At 41.9% G+C, this 20,902-nt stretch overlaps 1 protein-coding gene across 2 annotated transcripts in view; it reads left to right on the forward strand.

The window, feature by feature from the left end:
• The window catches only part of tirap (toll-interleukin 1 receptor (TIR) domain containing adaptor protein), a 29,720-nt gene extending 10,090 nt beyond the window's left edge, over nucleotides 1-19,630 (forward strand). For both annotated transcript variants that reach the window (XM_079621372.1, XM_079621371.1), the window contains one exon: nucleotides 18,356-19,630. In XM_079621372.1, coding sequence (XP_079477498.1) covers nucleotides 18,356-18,414 — 59 coding nt within the window. In that variant the 3' untranslated portion in view covers nucleotides 18,415-19,630. The remainder of the gene's footprint in view (nucleotides 1-18,355) is intronic.
• Nucleotides 19,631-20,902: the final 1,272 nt, after the last annotated feature.

A 20,902-nucleotide genomic window follows, 5' to 3' on the forward strand; every position in this document is an offset into this window, starting at 1 on the left:
TCAATAGATTCAGATCGCTGTTATTTTAGTGTATTACGCGCTGCTCTCAGGGCAGGAGTAACTCAATAGATTCAGATCGCTGTTATTTTAGTGCATTACGCGCTGCTCTCAGGGCAGGAGTACTCAATAGATTCAGATCGCTGTTATTTTAATGTATTATGCGCTGCTCTCAGGGCAGGAGTAACTCAATAGATTCAGATCGCTGTTATTTTAGTGCATTACGCGCTGCTCTCAGGGCAGGAGTAACTCAATAGATTCAGATCGCTGTTATTTTAATGTATTATGCGCTGCTCTCAGGGCAGGAGTAACTCAATAGATTCAGATCGCTGTTATTTTAGTGCATTACGCGCTGCTCTCAGGGCAGGAGTACTCAATAGATTCAGATCGCTGTTATTTTAGTGCATTACGCGCTGCTCTCAGGGCAGGAGTAACTCAATAGATTCAGATCGCTGTTATTTTAGTGTATTACGCGCTGCTCTCAGGGCAGGAATACTAAATAGATTCAGATCGCTGTTATTTTAGTGCATTACGCGCTGCTCTCAGGGCAGGAGTACTCAATAGATTCAGATCGCTGTTATTTTAGTGTATTATGCGCTGCTCTCAGGGCAGGAGTAACTCAATAGATTCAGATCGCTGTTATTTTAGTGTATTATGCGCTGCTCTCAGGGCAGGAGTAGTCAATAGATTCAGATCGCTGTTATTTTAGTGCATTACGCGCTGCTCTCAGGGCAGGAGTAGTCAATAGATTCAGATCGCTGTTATTTTAGTGCATTACGCGCTGCTCTCAGGGCAGGAGTAACTCAATAGATTCAGATCGCTGTTATTTTAGTGCATTACGCGCTGCTCTCAGGGCAGGAGTAACTCAATAGATTCAGATCGCTGTTATTTTAGTGCATTACGCGCTGCTCTCAGGGCAGTAGGGCTGTCACTTTTTATTCGATATTCGAATATGCATTCGAACATGATGTGAAATATCCGTAATCGAACTTCAAATAAACTATTCGGTTTTTAAAGTGCCATGTCTAGCGCATTTTTTACAGTCTATGATTAGACCGTTTGCTTTTTATTTTAAAAAAGCGTGTTATTTTGAAAGCGTGTTACAGGCTGCTATGTTATAGTCAGATATGACAGCGCGCTGCAACACGCATCACCGCAGATGATCTATTCATCAAGCGTCAAGCCAACGTGCAAACTATCGCAAATCAAAGTGAAAGTAAGTCGCAGACGCTTTAACACACAATAATAATAATCTTCATTAAAAGTAAAGAAACGAAATGATCTTACCAGGGCTGCCGCTCTCTCTTATTGCAGTCTTTGATGTTAGCTGATGATCAATAAAATGCAGCTCATATCTGTTGCTTTCGGTGACATTAAATCCATGAAATCTGCATATAGCGCGGGAATTGAAGATCGGATTTATATCCGGTTTAAACCACATTTAGGCCTATGTGACCAAGTGTAAATGGAATCGTTTTGATAGCTATCCGATCTGAGCAAACGCATGAAGTGGCCAGGTGTAAACCGCCCCAGAAACGCAGCAGACGGCCAGAGCATCGCCAGGCGTCCAACTTCGTATGACTGCATACTTTCCTGCACAACCGGTCGGCACCGTGCAGATGCACATGTAAAGGCAAGGTTTATTTGCAGATATGAGTCCTATAAGTGTAATTTTGGGAGTCCTGTTTATGACTGTCAAACTAGTAAAATTTCGATTGACGTTTTTTTTCTCTCCGCGCGCGCGGCGGGTGAGGGGAGGGGGGTAATAGATATTCGAATATATTCGAATACATAGGCTGGTATTTGATATCCGTTCGAATTTGATTTTTCTCAAAAGTGACAGCCCTACAGGGCAGGAGTAGTCAATAGATTCAGATCGCTGTTATTTTAGTGCATTACGCGCTGCTCTCAGGGCAGGAGTAGTCAATAGATTCAGATCGCTGTTATTTTAGTGCATTACGCGCTGCTCTCAGGGCAGGAGTAACTCAATAGATTCAGATCGCTGTTATTTTAGTGTATTACGCGCTGCTCTCAGGGCAGGAATTCTCAATAGATTCAGATCGCTGTTATTTTAGTGCATTTCGCGCTGCTCTCAGGGCAGGAGTAACTCAATAGATTCAGATCGCTGTTATTTTAGTGCATTTCGCGCTGCTCTCAGGGCAGGAGTAACTCAATAGATTCAGATCGCTGTTATTTTAGTGTATTACGCGCTGCTCTCAGGGCAGGAGTAACTCAATAGATTCAGATCGCTGTTATTTTAGTGCATTTCGCGCTGCTCTCTGGGCAGGAGTACTCAATAGATTCAGATCGCTGTTATTTTAGTGCATTTCGCGCTGCTCTCAGGGCAGGAATAACTCAATAGATTCAGATCGCTGTTATTTTAGTGCATTACGTGCTGCTCTCTGGGCAGGAGTAACTCAATAGATTCAGATCGCTGTTAATTTAGTGTATTACGCGCTGCTCTCAGGGCAGGAGTAACTCAATAGATTCAGATCGCTGTTATTTTAGTGCATTTCGCGCTGCTCTCTGGGCAGGAGTACTCAATAGATTCAGATCGCTGTTATTTTAGTGCATTACGCGCTGCTCTCTGGGCAGGAGTAACTCAATAGATTCAGATCGCTGTTATTTTAGTGCATTACGTGCTGCTCTCTGGGCAGGAGTAACTCAATAGATTCAGATCGCTGTTATTTTAGTGCATTTCGCGCTGCTCTCAGGGCAGGAATAACTCAATAGATTCAGATCGCTGTTATTTTAGTGCATTACGTGCTGCTCTCTGGGCAGGAGTAACTCAATAGATTCAGATCGCTGTTATTTTAGTGTATTACGCGCTGCTCTCAGGGCAGGAGTACTCAATAGATTCAGATCGCTGTTATTTTAGTGCATTACGCGCTGCTCTCAGGGCAGGAGTACTCAATAGATTCAGATCGCTGTTATTTTAGTGCATTACGCGCTGCTCTCAGGGCAGGAGTACTCAATAGATTCAGATCGCTGTTATTTTAGTGTATTACGCGCTGCTCTCAGGGCAGGAGTACTCAATAGATTCAGATCGCTGTTATTTTAGTGCATTACGCGCTGCTCTCAGGGCAGGAGTAACTCAATAGATTCAGATCGCTGTTATTTTAGTGTATTACGCGCTGCTCTCAGGGCAGGAGTACTCAATAGATTCAGATCGCTGTTATTTTAGTGCATTACGCGCTGCTCTCAGGGCAGGAGTAACTCAATAGATTCAGATCGCTGTTATTTTAGTGCATTTCGCGCTGCTCTCAGGGCAGGAATAACTCAATAGATTCAGATCGCTGTTATTTTAGTGCATTACGTGATGCTCTCTGGGCAGGAGTAACTCAATAGATTCAGATCGCTGTTATTTTAGTGTATTACGCGCTGCTCTCAGGGCAGGAGTAACTCAATAGATTCAGATCGCTGTTATTTTAGTGTATTATGCGCTGCTCTCAGGGCAGGAGTAACTCAATAGATTCAGATCGCTGTTATTTTAGTGTATTATGCGCTGCTCTCAGGGCAGGAGTAACTCAATAGATTCAGATCGCTGTTATTTTAGTGTATTACGCGCTGCTCTCAGGGCAGGAGTACTCAATAGATTCAGATCGCTGTTATTTTAGTGCATTACACGCTGCTCTCAGGGCAGGAGTAACTCAATAGATTCAGATCGCTGTTATTTTAGTGTATTATGCGCTGCTCTCAGGGCAGGAGTACTAAAAAGATACCAGGACTTACTTTGATCATGAAATACAGTTCAGTGCAAGATGTGCAGCGCCAATCTATATTACATAACATTATACTGAGAACACGATTGTAATATAATTTTGTATTCTTTGAGCTTTAGTTTTTCAGCGCTGTTAAAGGAAGCTCGCTCACGTTACACATCAGACTCGCACGGTCAAGTTCATGTGCACATTCGCGTCCTTGCAGATGTAAGTTGCAAGATTTCTTTTATGTTGTCTATATCCGATTAATCACAAATACAAGACGTGTTTAATTTAGTTTATTAACCAGCTAGCAAAAAACTGCAGTTTACCGACCGTACAGTCACTCAGTCTCAGCACCATTGCAGGATGGAAGATGGTTGTTTCTAGTTCTGGCTTTGAAAACGCACAGTGATGATGACTGTAATCACTTTCTATCATGCAAAATAAAATTAAGTGTAAGATGTAAGAAGAAATTAAGTGGACGTCAAAGATCTCAAAAATGAAGTTTATTACATCATAGCAGTGGCAAGGTACACAAAAGCACCTTGGGTTCACCGGCGTCAGAATGAACCCAGGACATCCAAATCTCAAACCTTTTATCCTAATACAGTTTACAACTCTTAATGTAAATTAAGTTGCTCTTATTGTGACAGCTATGGTCTGTATGTTAATGAAGTTGAGAGAGACACCCCCTTGTCTGAGAAGATTCTCTGTGTCCCATTCCCATTCTACAATTGATTACCATTTGTTCAGGATGTGATCAACCCAAATAGTCAACTCTTAATGTAAATGAAATCAGAACAGCAAATGGTTTAGGTGATACAATCTATCTGAAGTGATCACATCTTTGATCTTCTGTTAAAACAGAACGGTCAAATGTTTAAGGTGACAAGCTATTTGAAGTCCCTGTAATCAAGATGGTTGTTGGTTGCCCTCTGTGATACTATTTACATATTACTGAGATTGAATGTAATTGTCTCTATATGATAATTAAACTCTTAAGTGAAGGAACATTTTGATATAGCCTATATATATATTGGAGTGGAAGTTGTTGGGAACAGACCATAATTTCTCATAAAGATGTTCAGCGCCAATATACACAAGATATTCAGCATTATAATGAGAACAGGATTGTGATAGTGTTGTAAATTCTCTGTGCTTTAGTTGCTCGTGTATCAGCACGCTGTTAAGGGAATAGCACATCCAAAATTTCCCTATCAAACCACTGACTGTAAAAAAACTAGTTCACATGGGTATTCGCGTCCTTTTGTTCATGTAAGTTGTAATGTTACGTTTATGTATCTAGATTATCTGATTATTAATCTCATAGGTTGTCGTAGAACGTGCTTCAGTTTACTAGGGATCATTTACTCTTTAGCTTTACCTCAAGCAGCTAGGCCTATTCCTTTTAGATGTTTCTTTTTCGAAAACATTGATGCATCATAGTGTTATGTTTAATGTCATATTTTTATTTGTCAACATTAATTTTCGTAACCGTCTTAAATGTAACATTTCCTAACATTTTCATGACGGACACGCCACGCCCCCCTGATTACTCAAGTACTCGTTTTTGAGACCTGTTGATGATCGAAATGAGAAAATGACAAAAATGCCCATCCCTAATTGTTACATCAGTAGACCATTTATTTTCTGTCTATTATTGACTTGTTGTTTTATCTCATTCTTCAGTTACCTGAATGAGCTGGCAGAAACTGGATGAATTAGAGGAGCTAACACTGAAGACGCCTCTGATGCTGCCCAGTCTATGATAACAAAAAGCCTGGATTCAAAGACTAAGAACGTTTGGTTCCACCTGATACAAGCGCACAATCTCACAGAGTTGAGTTTGTGATGCATAAATGTGCTTGCAAAAGATCCTAATGTCTCTGCACTGAGTATTGCAGAGAAACAAGGAAATGTAATTTAAAGAGTGCTCAAGACCTGTTGACTGAAATGTGTGTACATCGGGGGTCTACGAATTTTCACACCTTTAGTACAGTGGGGGAAATTGTAATTATCTGATTGGTCAGTTTGAACATCTCACATTTGGGTTACAGTCACATGGTCAAAGAATGAATAAAAGAAGATTGTAACAGTTGCTCTGGGCCTTTTTATTCTCTTTCTTTGTATCTTACTCCCTACACTCTCTCCCTCTCTTTCAGGTAACTTTTTACATATATGCTGGGTACAATTAATGGTAGAAGTTATCATATCATCTATTTTGTAACTATTTTAAGTGTAACCTAACCATATATTGTCATTAAAACCTTTCAATTACAAATAATGTGCTAACTAGTTTTGATTTGGTATTGATTTGGAAGTGCTACCTATTGCAATACAATATCTTCACACTATAGCAACGCTCTCCCACATATTTAGCTATTGTAACTGCGCTTATTTCCATCTTTGGTATAAGTAGAAGTGGGTGGTAATAGACAAGAAATATACAGCTTTCTAATATCTTAATGATAATTAAGAGTAGCATCAGTGGTCCTGACAGAAACATTCATTCGGCAGTCCTACAGCCTGAACCCTAATCCACCCCTTAGAAAAGTATGGATTTTTTGAATGGAGAATGCGTAGGAACCATGTTTTATCTTGCTGTTACTGTCTTTTCATTCAATGACTTGTGGAGATTCTTTGTATAAGAAAATGGAAGAACGAACGTTGATTGTAAATAATCAGTTCACAAATTATATTTTTTATTGAACGGTTTTAATAGTCCAATATTACAATTCAGGTATAATTATGACTTTCCTTTTTTATACTATTACAAAACATTTCCAGTGGATTAAAATGATAAAACGGCAACATATCACAAAAAATGCAGAGCAAAGATGTATCATTAAACTGCTGTACTTTTAACTAGTTCATATCATCATTCTTAGAGGTTTTTAGGTGCTTTAATTTTTTTCTTTTAGACAGTAGTCGTTGAACCAAGGCCATGGGTCGCCTGGCCAAATGTCTGCCAGTTCCTCAAATACCTGAAGTGTACGTCTTCCTGCAAATTAAATACATAAAGATTTTGGTTTCAATGTACACTGACAGTCATAGAAAAACAACGTAAAATGTATTTCAACTGCAGGCTTCAGTTTTGGATATTGAACAATGAACATCCTCATTATCAAATATTTCCTGGACTACTTTCTTTTGTGGAGTAAACTTGGTGCCTGGAACATTTATGAAACCTTATTGTAAAGTGGTAGCAATGTAAACAAACAGAATTACTAGTAGAAACCTTAAGATCTTTAAGCTAAAATAAGTTTATAACGCCCTCAAAACCGTCAATTTCTTTGACATGTCATACAACAAAATAGCACTTAGATCACAGTCTTATTGTTACATGTTTCACAAGTTAAGTGCACATTGAAGTAAGTTTGGTGCGCCTGGACAGCTAAAATAGACTAATTTACACTAATATACAGCTAAAATACACCCTGAGAGCAGCGCATAATACACTAAAATAACAGCGATCTGAATCTATTGAGTACTCCTGCCCTGAGAGCAGCGCGTAATGCACTAAAATAACAGCGATCTGAATCTATTGAGTTACTCCTGTCCTGAGAGCAGCGCGTAATGCACTAAAATAACAGCGATCTGAATCTATTGAGTACTCCTGCCCTGAGAGCAGCGCGTAATGCACTAAAATAACAGCGATCTGAATCTATTGAGTACTCCTGCCCTGAGAGCAGCGCATAATACACTAAAATAACAGCGATCTGAATCTTTTTAGTACTCCTGCCCTGAGAGCAGCGCGTAATACACTAAAATAACAGCGATCTGAATCTATTGAGTTACTCCTGCCCTGAGAGCAGCGCGTAATGCACTAAAATAACAGCGATCTGAATCTATTGAGTTACTCCTGCCCTGAGAGCAGCGCGTAATGCACTAAAATAACAGCGATCTGAATCTTTTTAGTACTCCTGCCCTGAGAGCAGCGCGTAATGCACTAAAATAACAGCGATCTGAATCTATTGAGTACTCCTGCCCTGAGAGCAGCGCGTAATGCACTAAAATAACAGCGATCTGAATCTATTGAGTACTCCTGCCCTGAGAGCAGCGCATAACACTAAAATAACAGCGATCTGAATCTATTGAGTTACTCCTGCCCTGAGAGCAGCGCGTAATGCACTAAAATAACAGCGATCTGAATCTATTGACTACTCCTGCCCTGAGAGCAGCGCATAATACACTAAAATAACAGCGATCTGAATCTATTGAGTTACTCCTGCCCTGAGAGCAGCGCATAATACACTAATATAACAGCGATCTGAATCTATTGAGTTACTCCTGCCCTGAGAGCAGCGCATAATACACTAAAATAACAGCGATCTGAATCTATTGAGTTACTCCTGCCCTGAGAGCAGCGCGTAATGCACTAAAATAACAGCGATCTGAATCTATTGAGTTACTCCTGCCCTGAGAGCAGCTAAATGCACTAAAATAACAGCGATCTGAATCTATTGACTACTCCTGCCCTGAGAGCAGCGCATAATACACTAAAATAACAGCGATCTGAATCTATTGAGTACTCCTGCCCTGAGAGCAGCACATAATACACTAAAATAACAGCGATCTGAATCTATTGAGTACTCCTGCCCTGAGAGCAGCGCATAATACACTAAAATAACAGCGATCTGAATCTATTGACTACTCCTGCCCTGAGAGCAGCGCGTAATGCACTAAAATAACAGCGATCTGAATCTATTGAGTTACTCCTGCCCTGAGAGCAGCGCGTAATGCACTAAAATAACAGCGATCTGAATCTATTGAGTTACTCCTGCCCTGAGAGCAGCGCGTAATACACTAAAATAACAGCGATCTGAATCTATTGACTACTCCTGCCCTGAGAGCAGCGCGTAATACACTAAAATAACAGCGATCTGAATCTATTGAGTTACTCCTGCCCTGAGAGCAGCGCGTAATGCACTAAAATAACAGCGATCTGAATCTATTGAGTTACTCCTGCCCTGAGAGCAGCGCGTAATGCACTAAAATAACAGCGATCTGAATCTATTGAGTACTCCTGCCCTGAGAGCAGCGCATAATACATTAAAATAACAGCGATCTGAATCTATTGAGTACTCCTGCCCTGAGAGCAGCGCATAATACATTAAAATAACAGCGATCTGAATCTATTGAGTTACTCCTGCCCTGAGAGCAGCGCGTAATACACTAAAATAACAGCGATCTGAATCTATTGAGTACTCCTGCCCTGAGAGCAGCGCATAATACACTAAAATAACAGCGATCTGAATCTATTGAGTTACTCCTGCCCTGAGAGCAGCGTGTAATACACTAAAATAACAGCGATCTGAATCTATTGAGTACTCCTGCCCTGAGAGCAGCGCATAATACATTAAAATAACAGCAATCTGAATCTATTGAGTTACTCCTGCCCTGAGAGCAGCGCATAATACACTAAAACAACAGCGATCTGAATCTATTGAGTTACTCCTGCCCTGAGAGCAGCGCATAATGCACTAAAATAACAGCGATCTGAATCTATTGAGTTACTCCTGCCTGAGGGCAGCGCGTAATACACTAAAATAACAGCGATCTGAATCTATTGAGTTACTCCTGCCCTGAGAGCAGCGTGTAATACACTAAAATAACAGCGATCTGAATCTATTGAGTACTCCTGCCCTGAGAGCAGCGCATAATACATTAAAATAACAGCAATCTGAATCTATTGAGTTACTCCTGCCCTGAGAGCAGCGCATAATACACTAAAACAACAGCGATCTGAATCTATTGAGTTACTCCTGCCCTGAGAGCAGCGCATAATACATTAAAATAACAGCGATCTGAATCTATTGAGTTACTCCTGCCTGAGGGCAGCGCGTAATACACTAAAATAACAGCGATCTGAATCTATTGAGTTACTCCTGCCCTGAGAGCAGCGTGTAATACACTAAAATAACAGCGATCTGAATCTATTGAGTACTCCTGCCCTGAGAGCAGCGCATAATACATTAAAATAACAGCGATCTGAATCTATTTAGTTACTCCTGCCCTGAGAGCAGCGCGTAATACATTAAAATAACAGCGATCTGAATCTATTGAGTTACTCCTGCCCTGAGAGCAGCGCATAATACATTAAAATAACAGCGATCTGAATCTATTGAGTTACTCCTGCCCTGAGAGCAGCGCGTAATACACTAAAATAACAGCGATCTGAATCTATTGAGTTACTCCTGCCCTGAGAGCAGCGCGTAATACACTAAAATAACAGCGATCTGAATCTATTGAGTTACTCCTGCCTGAGGGCAGCGCGTAATACACTAAAATAACAGCGATCTGAATCTATTGAGTACTCCTGCCCTGAGAGCAGCGCATAATACATTAAAATAACAGCGATCTGAATCTATTGAGTTACTCCTGCCCTGAGAGCAGCGCATAATACATTAAAATAACAGCGATCTGAATCTATTGAGTTACTCCTGCCCTGAGAGCAGCGCGTAATACACTAAAATAACAGCGATCTGAATCTATTGAGTACTCCTGCCCTGAGAGCAGCGCGTAATACACTAAAATAACAGCGATCTGAATCTATTGAGTTACTCCTGCCCAGAGAGCAGCGCATAATACACTAAAATAACAGCGATCTGAATCTATTGAGTACTCCTGCCCTGAGAGCAGCGCGTAATACACTAAAATAACAGCGATCTGAATCTATTGAGTACTCCTGCCCTGAGAGCAGCGCGTAATGCACTAAAATAACAGCGATCTGAATCTATTGAGTTACTCCTGCCCAGAGAGCAGCACGTAATGCACTAAAATAACAGCGATCTGAATCTATTGAGTACTCCTGCCCTGAGAGCAGCGCGTAATACACTAAAATAACAGCGATCTGAATCTATTGACTACTCCTGCCCTGAGAGCAGCTAAATGCACTAAAATAACAGCGATCTGAATCTATTGACTACTCCTGCCCTGAGAGCAGCGCATAATACACTAAAATAACAGCGATCTGAATCTATTGAGTTACTCCTGCCCTGAGAGCAGCGCGAAATGCACTAAAATAACAGCGATCTGAATCTATTGAGTTACTCCTGCCCTGAGAGCAGCGCGTAATGCACTAAAATAACAGCGATCTGAATCTATTGACTACTCCTGCCCTGAGAGCAGCGCGTAATGCACTAAAATAACAGCGATCTGAATCTATTGAGTTACTCCTGCCCTGAGAGCAGCGCGTAATGCACTAAAATAACAGCGATCTGAATCTATTGACTACTCCTGCCCTGAGAGCAGCGCGTAATGCACTAAAATAACAGCGATCTGAATCTATTGAGTTACTCCTGCCCTGAGAGCAGCGCGTAATGCACTAAAACAACAGCGATCTGAATCTATTGAGTTACTCCTGCCCTGAGAGCAGCGCGTAATACACTAAAATAACAGCGATCTGAATCTATTGAGTTACTCCTGCCCTGAGAGCAGCGCGAGGACGGGAGATGTATCAGTTTGACCGTTGAAATTTCTCGGAGATTTGAACGAGTTCTGTTGTCGCATATCAATTTCACACACAGCGAGATAGCATTGGAAAAGCATGTTTTACACATAGGTTTTACACCAGTTACGTCCTAAGCAGCTATGTTGCGGTCGACTGAGTAAACAGTCGAATCAAAATGCATACAATACCATATTTAGACGATGATTAGTTCTGTGCATTTTAATGTTCGCTGATTATCTTAAGAAACGTTAGAGGATGCTGAATTTTAACAAAATATATGGTAAAATCACTTACCTTGCAATAAATGCGTTTTCCCCACGAAGCGTTTTTCTTGTGTGTTGCGAGTCCGACTAATAATATCCCTCTGCACGTTCAAACGTCTTGACCCCGCCTTTGCTTCAGTTTCATTGGTTGAAGCTGTAAACCAATCATTTTCCTTTCTGCCCTCAGAACATGTTTCAGTAACTAAAACTCCCATCTGCCACACGCACACACACACACACACACACACACACACACACAGGCAGTTCCAAAAACTTTTTTAATTGCACATTTTAATATGTGGGTTTGCACCCAAAATGTTTGTTCCCTTTCGAAAGCTACAATCGATGCTGCGCTGCTCAGCGCATTGGGAACGTCTTTAATCGTGACCTGCTGTGAATATAGTGTGTAAACACGTCGATGGAATCGACCGGAAGTAATATAGCCTCGGTCGGTGACGTCATCGCCGCGCACCCGCGACACGAGGCTATAAGTAGATGAGCCACAGGTGCAATGTCAGGTCTTTTGTCTTCAGAGATCTCACTGTGTTTGGTGTGCAAGCATTTATCTCCTCTCTATCTACTACAGATCTTTGTTAGGAGTTATTTAGTTTATCACTGACAGTGTGCAGATTTTCTCTTTCTCATCTCTCTACGATCTAAAAAGGAGTTTAGAAAAAGTAAAAAGAGAAAGAGAAATGTGTCAACAGAGTAAGCGCTGTGTCCCTCCATGTTCTCGTCCTATGTCAGAACTGGATACACACGCTTACTGCTTTGTTGGTTTGGGAAAGAGCATGCTGCCCTTGCGTTTGAGCATGGTGAATTCGAGCACAGTGGAATGTTCACAGTTAAAGTGCTTCGCGTTCGCTTTGCTTATTTCAAAGGGGTGGCACCCACAATGCGATTGTGGGGCTCGCATGTCGATCTGGCTGAGAAGCGAGAGACGGGTGCGTCCTTTTCGCTTGCTCTCTCTCCAGATCGCGATGTCCTTTTGCCTGACAACCGAAGCGTGCCTCGGCGCTTCTTCGGCTCGGCAGAGGACATGTTAATCTCGTGAGTTTGCCGCCTACGAGCGTTCCTCCCGTGATGATAAAAGGAGAACTCGGGGCGATCGTTCGTGCAGTGGCCAGACTACACTGATCACAACAAAAAGACACTCAAAGATTATAAATAAAGATGTAAATATATTATATATATATACATGACGAGTCTTTGTGCCCTCGACGTCGACCAATTCGACTATCGCGGGTGCAGAGGCACGCGATTATATGATGCTGTCTCAGATTGGAGAGACGCGCGTGGGCTTTCTCTCCCCTGGGATCGTATTATCACATGCATTTTCAGCGGGTCAGGCTGGTACTGCGCTGTACACTACAGGCATACCAGGCTGATCTTATGAAAGATTTAAATACAGCCTGTCATCCAGACCGTGTCTGATTGATATTTGGCTGTATTTATTGCTGATGAATTGAATGATGATGAGAAATCAGATATTCAATGCAATATATCAAATGCTTGGAATAATTTATTGTCTGGCTGTTCTTTGGCCACATTTAATTCTGAGGGATTAAATATTGAAAAAGCCATCTAAATAATTATGATGGACTTTGAGAGTACCGACTCCGAGCACTTCTCTCGTTGATAAAGCGTGTGAGAGGTTACTCGAGTTGGTGACTCGTGCAGTGGCCAGATTACAGCTAGACTGTCCTCCTTGAGGATCTCCATGACGTTAACTCGTGCATGGGGAAAACCTTATTCTTTGTGCCCTTGACGTCAATTTATTAGACTATCATGGGGCATGTGCATACGATGATGTGCCAGTCCGAAGAGACGCTCGCTGGCTATCTCTTCTCTGTGGCTCATCGTCATTTAAGGAGTCAGCACTCCCCACCAAGCCATGTATAATGACATCCACGCTGGTGGGGGTCAGACTGGTGCTGCTCTGCACACTATGGCAGTGTTGCAGGCGTACCAGGCTGATCTGATTTAAAAAAAAAAAAGAGGGCTCAAAAGCAGAGTGTGGCGAGTTGCGTTCCCCCTCGTAATGACTGGGGACCGTTTCGTCGCGCTCAGCAGCCTCATAATATACCAGAGACAGAAATCCTGAGTTTGTTTGTCCCAGGTCTGTGGGGGTGTGTCCCTTTGGGACAGGGCATGTAAATACATCAACCAGCTCCTACCTGACACCCTCACAAAACCACTGTTACATCCCTGCCACCTTTGGTGATTCAGGGGGTAGCGGTTTCCAGCGAAATGTTGAAGGTTCTGTTGTTTCCTGTTATCGCCCAGGACACAGAACATTTAACATTCCCCCAATTCTAAGCATTAAATTTGGTACCCTTTAAAGAGACTTTGGCAGCGTGGAAGCTACTGCAGAGTATCTCTTTTTGTGTCCTAAAGACAGTAAAAAGGAATGCGTTGCCCTCCTCGTTTTAATGGTGTGTTCCCACTACCATAAAACAGAAGTAGGCGCATCTGCTGTCACAAGAAAGAAATGGGGAACTGCGTCCGTTTTTAGGTCTTTGAGGCTTGAACCGTTCCGTCAGAACGCTCAAGTTCAAGATGCTAACTATCAAGTAGGTTGTGTTGCAAATTCAACATCACGGTTGGATCTTCACGATCGATCTTAAAGACGCATATTTTCACATAGAAATATTGCCACAACACAGGAAGTTCCCGAGGTTTGCTTTTGGGGGCGAAGTCTACCAATATCGGGTTCTTCCATTCGACCTAGCCATGTTACATAGACGATTGACTGATACTGGCACAGTCTCAGGAGCTTGCGCTTTCGACATCAATATCGATCCACGCTTCTCTCTATGGAGTTGAGTTGCAACGCTAAGAAGAGCGTTCACTCTCCAACGTGCTTGGGGTTTAAATGGGACTCTGTCACCATCGGGGGCACAACTGTCCCCCGCTTGTCAAGACCATTTTTAAACACCCTAAAGCAACATCTGGCTAGGTCAGGATAGGTCTCATGGCAGCTGCGTACACAGGGATCCCTCTGGGCCTTTTGCACATGAGACCACTTCAGTTGTGGCTCAAATTCCCCAAGGGCAAATAGAGGCAAGAGCACGCGTTGTGTGTTTTGTGTCCTTTCTAAAATCCATGTTTATGGTAAGGGTTACGCGCTGTAGCTTCGTTCCCTTTCTACGTGGTTCAGACCCTGGTTCCTCACCTTGGGTCCCACTCTTGGTGCGTCTTCTCGTCGCATAATGTTAACGACAGACGCTTGCCTGCCGGGCTGGGTAGCGGTCTTAAGTGATCGTCCAGCCCAAGGGTTTGGGGAGGCATCATCTTGACAAGCAAATCAATTGCCTCAAGATGATGGAATATGTATTTCTGGCCCTGAAATACTTTCTCCCTCAGTTGAGAGGCTGTCATGTCCTAGGCTGTCATGTCCTAGTGCTAGAGCGGCAGCCTCTTACTTAAATCACCAGGGAGGTCTACGCTCACGCAATCTGTACAGAATAGTGAGGCAGATTTTCTCTGGGCCCAGGAAAAGTTCCTGTCACTCAGGGCAGTGTACATTTCCAGGGTATCTGAATGTGGGAGCAAATTTACTGTCCGGACAGAAATTACCAATGGGGGAATGGAAATTCCACCCAGATGTAGTAAAACAGATCTGGACCAGATTTTATGAAGCGGAGGTGGACCTCTTCGCCGCCTAGCGGACAGCGCAATGTCTCCTCTCTCTCTCTGAGTCACCCAGCCCCCTGGGTCTGGATGCGATTGCGCACACATGGCCCAAAATGCGCCTGTATGCGTTTCCTCCAGTTTCTCTGCTCCCAGGAGTTCTAGCCAGAGTTCGCCAGCAAGGGTCTTGCCTCTTACTGATAGCGGTGCGTTGGCCGAACAGAGTATGGTTCTCGGAAATATTTCTCTCCTCAACGGCTCGCCATGGGCGATTCCGGAAAGGAGGGACCTTCCCAGGCGGAGGGTACGATATTCCATCCCAGGCCCGACCTGTGGAATCTTCATGTTTGGCCCCTGATGGGTACCAACTGAGGGACACTGGGCTTTCGCCTGCCGTTTTTGAGACCATTCTAAGTGTTAGGACTCCCTCCACTAGAAAGAGTTATGCCAACAAATGGGGTGTCTTTGAAAGGTGGTGTGTTGTACATAATGCAGATCCGGTCAACTGCCAGATTGCTTCAGTTCTGGATTTCCTGCAGGAGAAATTATCAACAGGCACATGCCCCGCCACTCTCAAGGTTTATGTGGTTGCTCTTTGGCTTGCCACGCCTTGGTTGACGGGGTGCCAGTCGGGAGACATCCTCTGCTCGCTCGCTTCAATATTGGGGCCAGATGACTGAGGCCTCCCGTAAGAACCAAATTTCCCTTCGTGGGACTTAACAATAGTCCTAGAGGGTCTGGTTGAGACCCCCTTTTGAACCTCTAGAGTCAGCGTCTGATAAACTTCTGACCATAAAGATGTTTTTTCTTATGGCTATAACCTCTCTAAAAAGAATCGGGGACATACAGGCTCTGTCAATATCGCCATCCTGCTACTTTGCCCCAGGAATGGTGAAAGTGATTTTGCATCCTCATCCTGATTACCTGCCTAAGGTACCATTCTCGGCTGTACATCTGGTCACTCTAGAGGCCTTCTGCCCTCCACCGTTCACAACGCCGGAGCAGGAGAGATCTCACAGACTGTGTCCAGTCCGTGCTCTTCAGGCCTACGTCCACCGAACTAGCCAGTGACGTAAGTCAGAGCAACTATTCGTTTGTTATGGGGGCAGCAACAGGGGTGCTGCCACCACCACTAAACAGACCATGTCACATTGGGTCAGGGATGCTATTGCTCTTGCCTATGAGGCGCGCGGCCAAGCTTCGCCAACGGGTCTAAGGGCTCACTCCACCAGAGGGGTCGCCTCCTCTGCTGCCTTGGCAAGAGGTGCCCCCTTGCAGTTTGTTTGTGATGCGGCAGGCTGGTCCTCTCCGCACACATAAGATTTTATAGTTTGGATGTTCATGCCACTCCGGGCTCTCATGTCCTTGAGTCGACATTGCAAGCTAATGTCTAGGCCTTCTTACGGTCTTGTGAAACACACCTGCACAACCGTGGGAGTCCAGACATGTTCAAGCACGGCGGCGTGGGTATTCTCGTTCCCAATGCGCTGAGCAGCGCAGCATCGATTGTAGCTTTCGAAAGGGAACGTTCCGGGTTACTTAACTGTAACCTTGTTCCCTGAGAAAGCGGAACGATATGCTGCGCTGCTTTGCCGTGCTGAAGATGTCCCAGGACTGCTCTTCAGACAAAATTTCCTGATGTTGCACCTGTGGCTCATCTACTTATAGCCTCGTGTCGCGGGGGCGCGCCGATGACGTCACCGACCGAGGCTATATTACTTCCGGTCGATTCCATCGACGTGTTTACACACTATATTCACAGCAGGTCACGATTAAAGACGTTCCCAATCCGCTGAGCAGCGCAGCATCGATTGTAGCTTTCTCAGGGAACAAGGTTACAGTTAAGTAACCGGAGAAGTTTTTTTTTAAATGGCATTTTTTATGTTTGTTTAATGCACTTTAAATGTTATGTGGCTGTATAAGCAATTGTGTTTTAAAATTAAAATTTATGATAAATGACTATTTCCCTTTGCAGTTTGACTGGCCCATTTTACCTGAAACTGCTCATGCAAAAAAAGTTGGCACAGCTGATGTTTTAAGAACTGTTGGGCCTAAATAATTATATTTTATTAAATAATTTCAACACAAAATGATAAAAAACAGTCATTATTAATCATAAAAACACATGGAAAGGGCATATATGGTGTTGTATTATTGTCCCAAACGATTTACCGAAAAGTGGCCCAATTTAGCTGATATCACCCCTACAGTTTTTCACAATCGCTATGACAGTTTTTTCAACACATTTAACAAGTTTCCTAAACTCTTAACACGGTTAGCACAACATACGTCTTTGTGGCTATACAATTAACACATTTCTTGTTGCTTTGACACAAAATGCATACAGTTAACACAAGAAACAAAAAGAAAGAAAGAAAGAAAGAAAGAAAGAAAGAAAGAAAGAAAGAAAGAAAGAAAGAAAGAGATGGAAAAAATGCCTGCACAAGGGAGAGGAAGACGAGTACCAGGACAAGGGAGAGGCATATCTTGCAATAAAGTCCTTTTGCAAATAAAGTCTACAGAAACTACAGTGCAAAACACAATCTATGATCAATATACTGTCTTTTGTATAAGGGCAGACCTGACACATAACATAATCTGTAATTTCAGCTGATGTTAGTGTTTTTTTTTGTCATTGTGTTATGATTGACTAAATGTTCCTGTTGGAAGAGAACATGTGTTAGTGTTTTGAATAATTATTTGATTTTGAAACATGTTTGCAGTGTTTTGTTAGATATAGTGTATTGCGTTAGTGTATTATTGTATTATGAAAATTAGTTTTGGAGTTTAGTTTACAATGTGTGATTTTGAGCATGAAATTAATTGTTTTGCCAATTGTGTGTTTTGTGTGTTGGTGCGTTAAGAGTTTAGAAAAAAGTATTGAAAAAACTGTCATAGCGATCGTAAAAAACTGTAAATGTGAAAATAAATTAAATTTAAAGCAATCCATATAATGCAACTCATGTGCAAATTCAATAATTTAAATAATTTAATTATATAATAATGTAATTAACCAAAAGTTTCACCTTTTCTCCTAACGTGTCATGCTTTTACACTTTGAACCGTGCCACAAATTATGTTTTTTTTTTTTTTTTTGCACAATTTTTCCTCCTGATTCTGTCCTCTTATTGGTTTGCTGTGACCAAAATGTTCTCCCATCAGAGATAAAGCCTAATTTCTGTAAACCAGATGGGAATGTTTATATTTATAACTTCTCCACACTGACTTTGGGAGATAACTATGTTTTGTCTCGTCTGGAAACAGAATATAGAATCTCAACAACATTATTTTTATTTTTTTCTCAGATTTGAAGGACATGTGTGAGAAGGAGAAGCCCAGCAACGAGTCTCAGTCCAACAGCTGAGAAGACACATGAACATTCATTGCATTGACCGCAATGACACTATTCTTCACTTCCATGAAGTGACACCCAAACAAGCCAAGTTGTACAGTACATCCTTCTTTTGTTTTCCATAAGACTTTCATGTAAACATTTTTATTGTGTTAAAATATCTTGTGAAATGAGCCCTAGATGGCAATAGAAAGTCATGAGCTCAAGCATGATGAGACATATGTTTCCCGTTCTGTTTTTAGGTCAAAGTCAGATTAGAGAAAGTGCTTATGTAATATACCCAACCACAAATTATTTTAAAATGATTCTCTCATTCAAATACACCCACCCACACACACATGCATACGCACAGAAGGAAATTAAAACTGCTCCAGATATAAATTACATGACTAGCATTTCCTCATCAGTGTTATGTATCAGTTTTAATGTATGCAGATATTATCTTCACCACAGAGAGATCATGCCTGCTTTTTTTTTTTTTTTGCTTGTCATCTGTGGTTGAAACTGTGGCTCGAGGAAGATGTTTCACTGGCATTTCAATGCTTTCAGGATGGGTTTAAGCCACAGTTATGCCATGTAAACCAGCAGGACACCTCAAAGAACTGCTCAGCTATGATTAAATGTTCTTGGCAAATAACATGTCACATGTCGTAATCCCCATCGGCAAATATGGCTTCAAGCGTTCAGCACAGTTTCAATAAAGCCCACATTAAATTGGTCGAGAAATCCACAAACAACTGTTTGGATGATTGTACAATACTACTTTACTGCGGGTTCACAGATGAAATCAGAGAAGTGTAAGTATGTGCATAACAGCAAAACCTTGCATTAGAGAGAGAAATACCACTTACTCAGAAAGAGCTGGGTTGTTGGAGGATTATATAAGATTATGTTGTATTTAAAATTAAGCCCACTCTGATACAATGCTCATTTTGTTTCTTGTGTGTGTGTGTGTAGTGTGTGTGTAGTGTTAACATGTGGTCAGTTGTAACACTTGTAGTTTGACAAGTTAGAAAAGATCTGTGAAGATCCCTTATGAGCTCACAGAAGAAGTGACAACATTGTACATTTTGTGACCAAAAAAAATAATTTTCAGGAAGGAAAGTCTTTTTTTAAAAATCAATATATATATATATATTTTTGCCAAGCAATCATTTACAGTAAGATACAGTTTTTTTAAAGTACACTCTAAAAAATCCTGGGTGGTTTTAACCCAATTTTGGGTCAAATATGGACAAACCCAGCCATTGGGTTAGCCTACATAAAAAAAAATTTAATTGCATTTTTGACCCAACGTTTGGGTTTGTCCAAAATAACCCAGCATTTTTTAGAGTGTAGCTGTCTCTCTAGTTTAATTTGATGCTAACTTCAAACCCACATGCTAAAGCAGTTAGTCAAGTTATGACTCTTAGGGGTGGGGATATAAAGATAGTTCATTAAAAATGTTACAACTAATCCCTTATGAGTTTTTTGTTGCACATTGAGGGAATTTTTTGTGGTAAATATGACTCATCATTGTTTATGAGCATGTCTTATGCTCAAACAAAAGGTGTTTCTTCATCCCCGGTCTCTTTATACACACACACACACATATATATAAACTATAATTTTAAAGGGTTAGTTCACCCAAAAATGTAAATTAATTCTGTCAGTAATTACTCGCCCTCATGTTGTTCCCCGTAAGACTTTCCTTCATCTTCGGGACACAAATGAAGATATTTGTGATTAAATCTGAGAGTGTCTCACTCCTCCATAGGCTTCTATTGTAATTGAAGCTTGCCGGTCCAGAAAGTTAGTAAAGACAATGTTTAAAATTGTCCAAGTGACTAAAGTGCCTAAACCATAAGTTTATCAAGCGACGAGAATACTTTTTGTGCGCAAAAACAACAACAAAAATAACGACTTTATTCAACTATTAATTTTCTTCTGTGTGTTCCTCTGGGTGAGTTCACGTAGTGTAACAGCGCAGCGCTTCTGGGTTGTACGTCAGAACGCAGGCTCACTATTGGTCAGCATCACACGCATCATTACACACATGACCAATAGTGAGGCTACGTTCTGATGTTCTATGTTCATTTTTGGGTGAACCAGAGCCCGTCTACGGAGAGCCTGGCCACTCCCTATTAAGTCTTATTGTACAGAATTTTGGTTGTAGTTCCACCAGAGTTCCACTGGGGGCGATCGCCCGAGTGCAAAATGAATGGGAGTCTATGGAGCTAGACGGATAAATTTGTCTCTTTCACCCGATTGCCGTTGAGAAATCTCAGATTTGATTGTAGGTTTTGCAAGTTCAACATTGGTTATAAGTCGAAAGTTGAATGAACGAGTACTTATGATTTCTTACAGGTTGAGTTGTTATTGCCCATAACACGCTATCATTCTGCTAATGAACGCTGATTGGTCAGTGAAGGACTGATTACGACGTGGCATCCGAAGCGAGACCAGAATGTCTTCTAGCAGAAACTAGCTCTGTCCGTGTTATGAGGGTGGAGGAAGGACG

This window comes from Phoxinus phoxinus (genome assembly GCF_949152265.1).
Source record: "Phoxinus phoxinus genome assembly, chromosome: 8".
In the NCBI taxonomy this organism is placed as follows: Eukaryota; Metazoa; Chordata; class Actinopteri; order Cypriniformes; family Leuciscidae; genus Phoxinus; species Phoxinus phoxinus.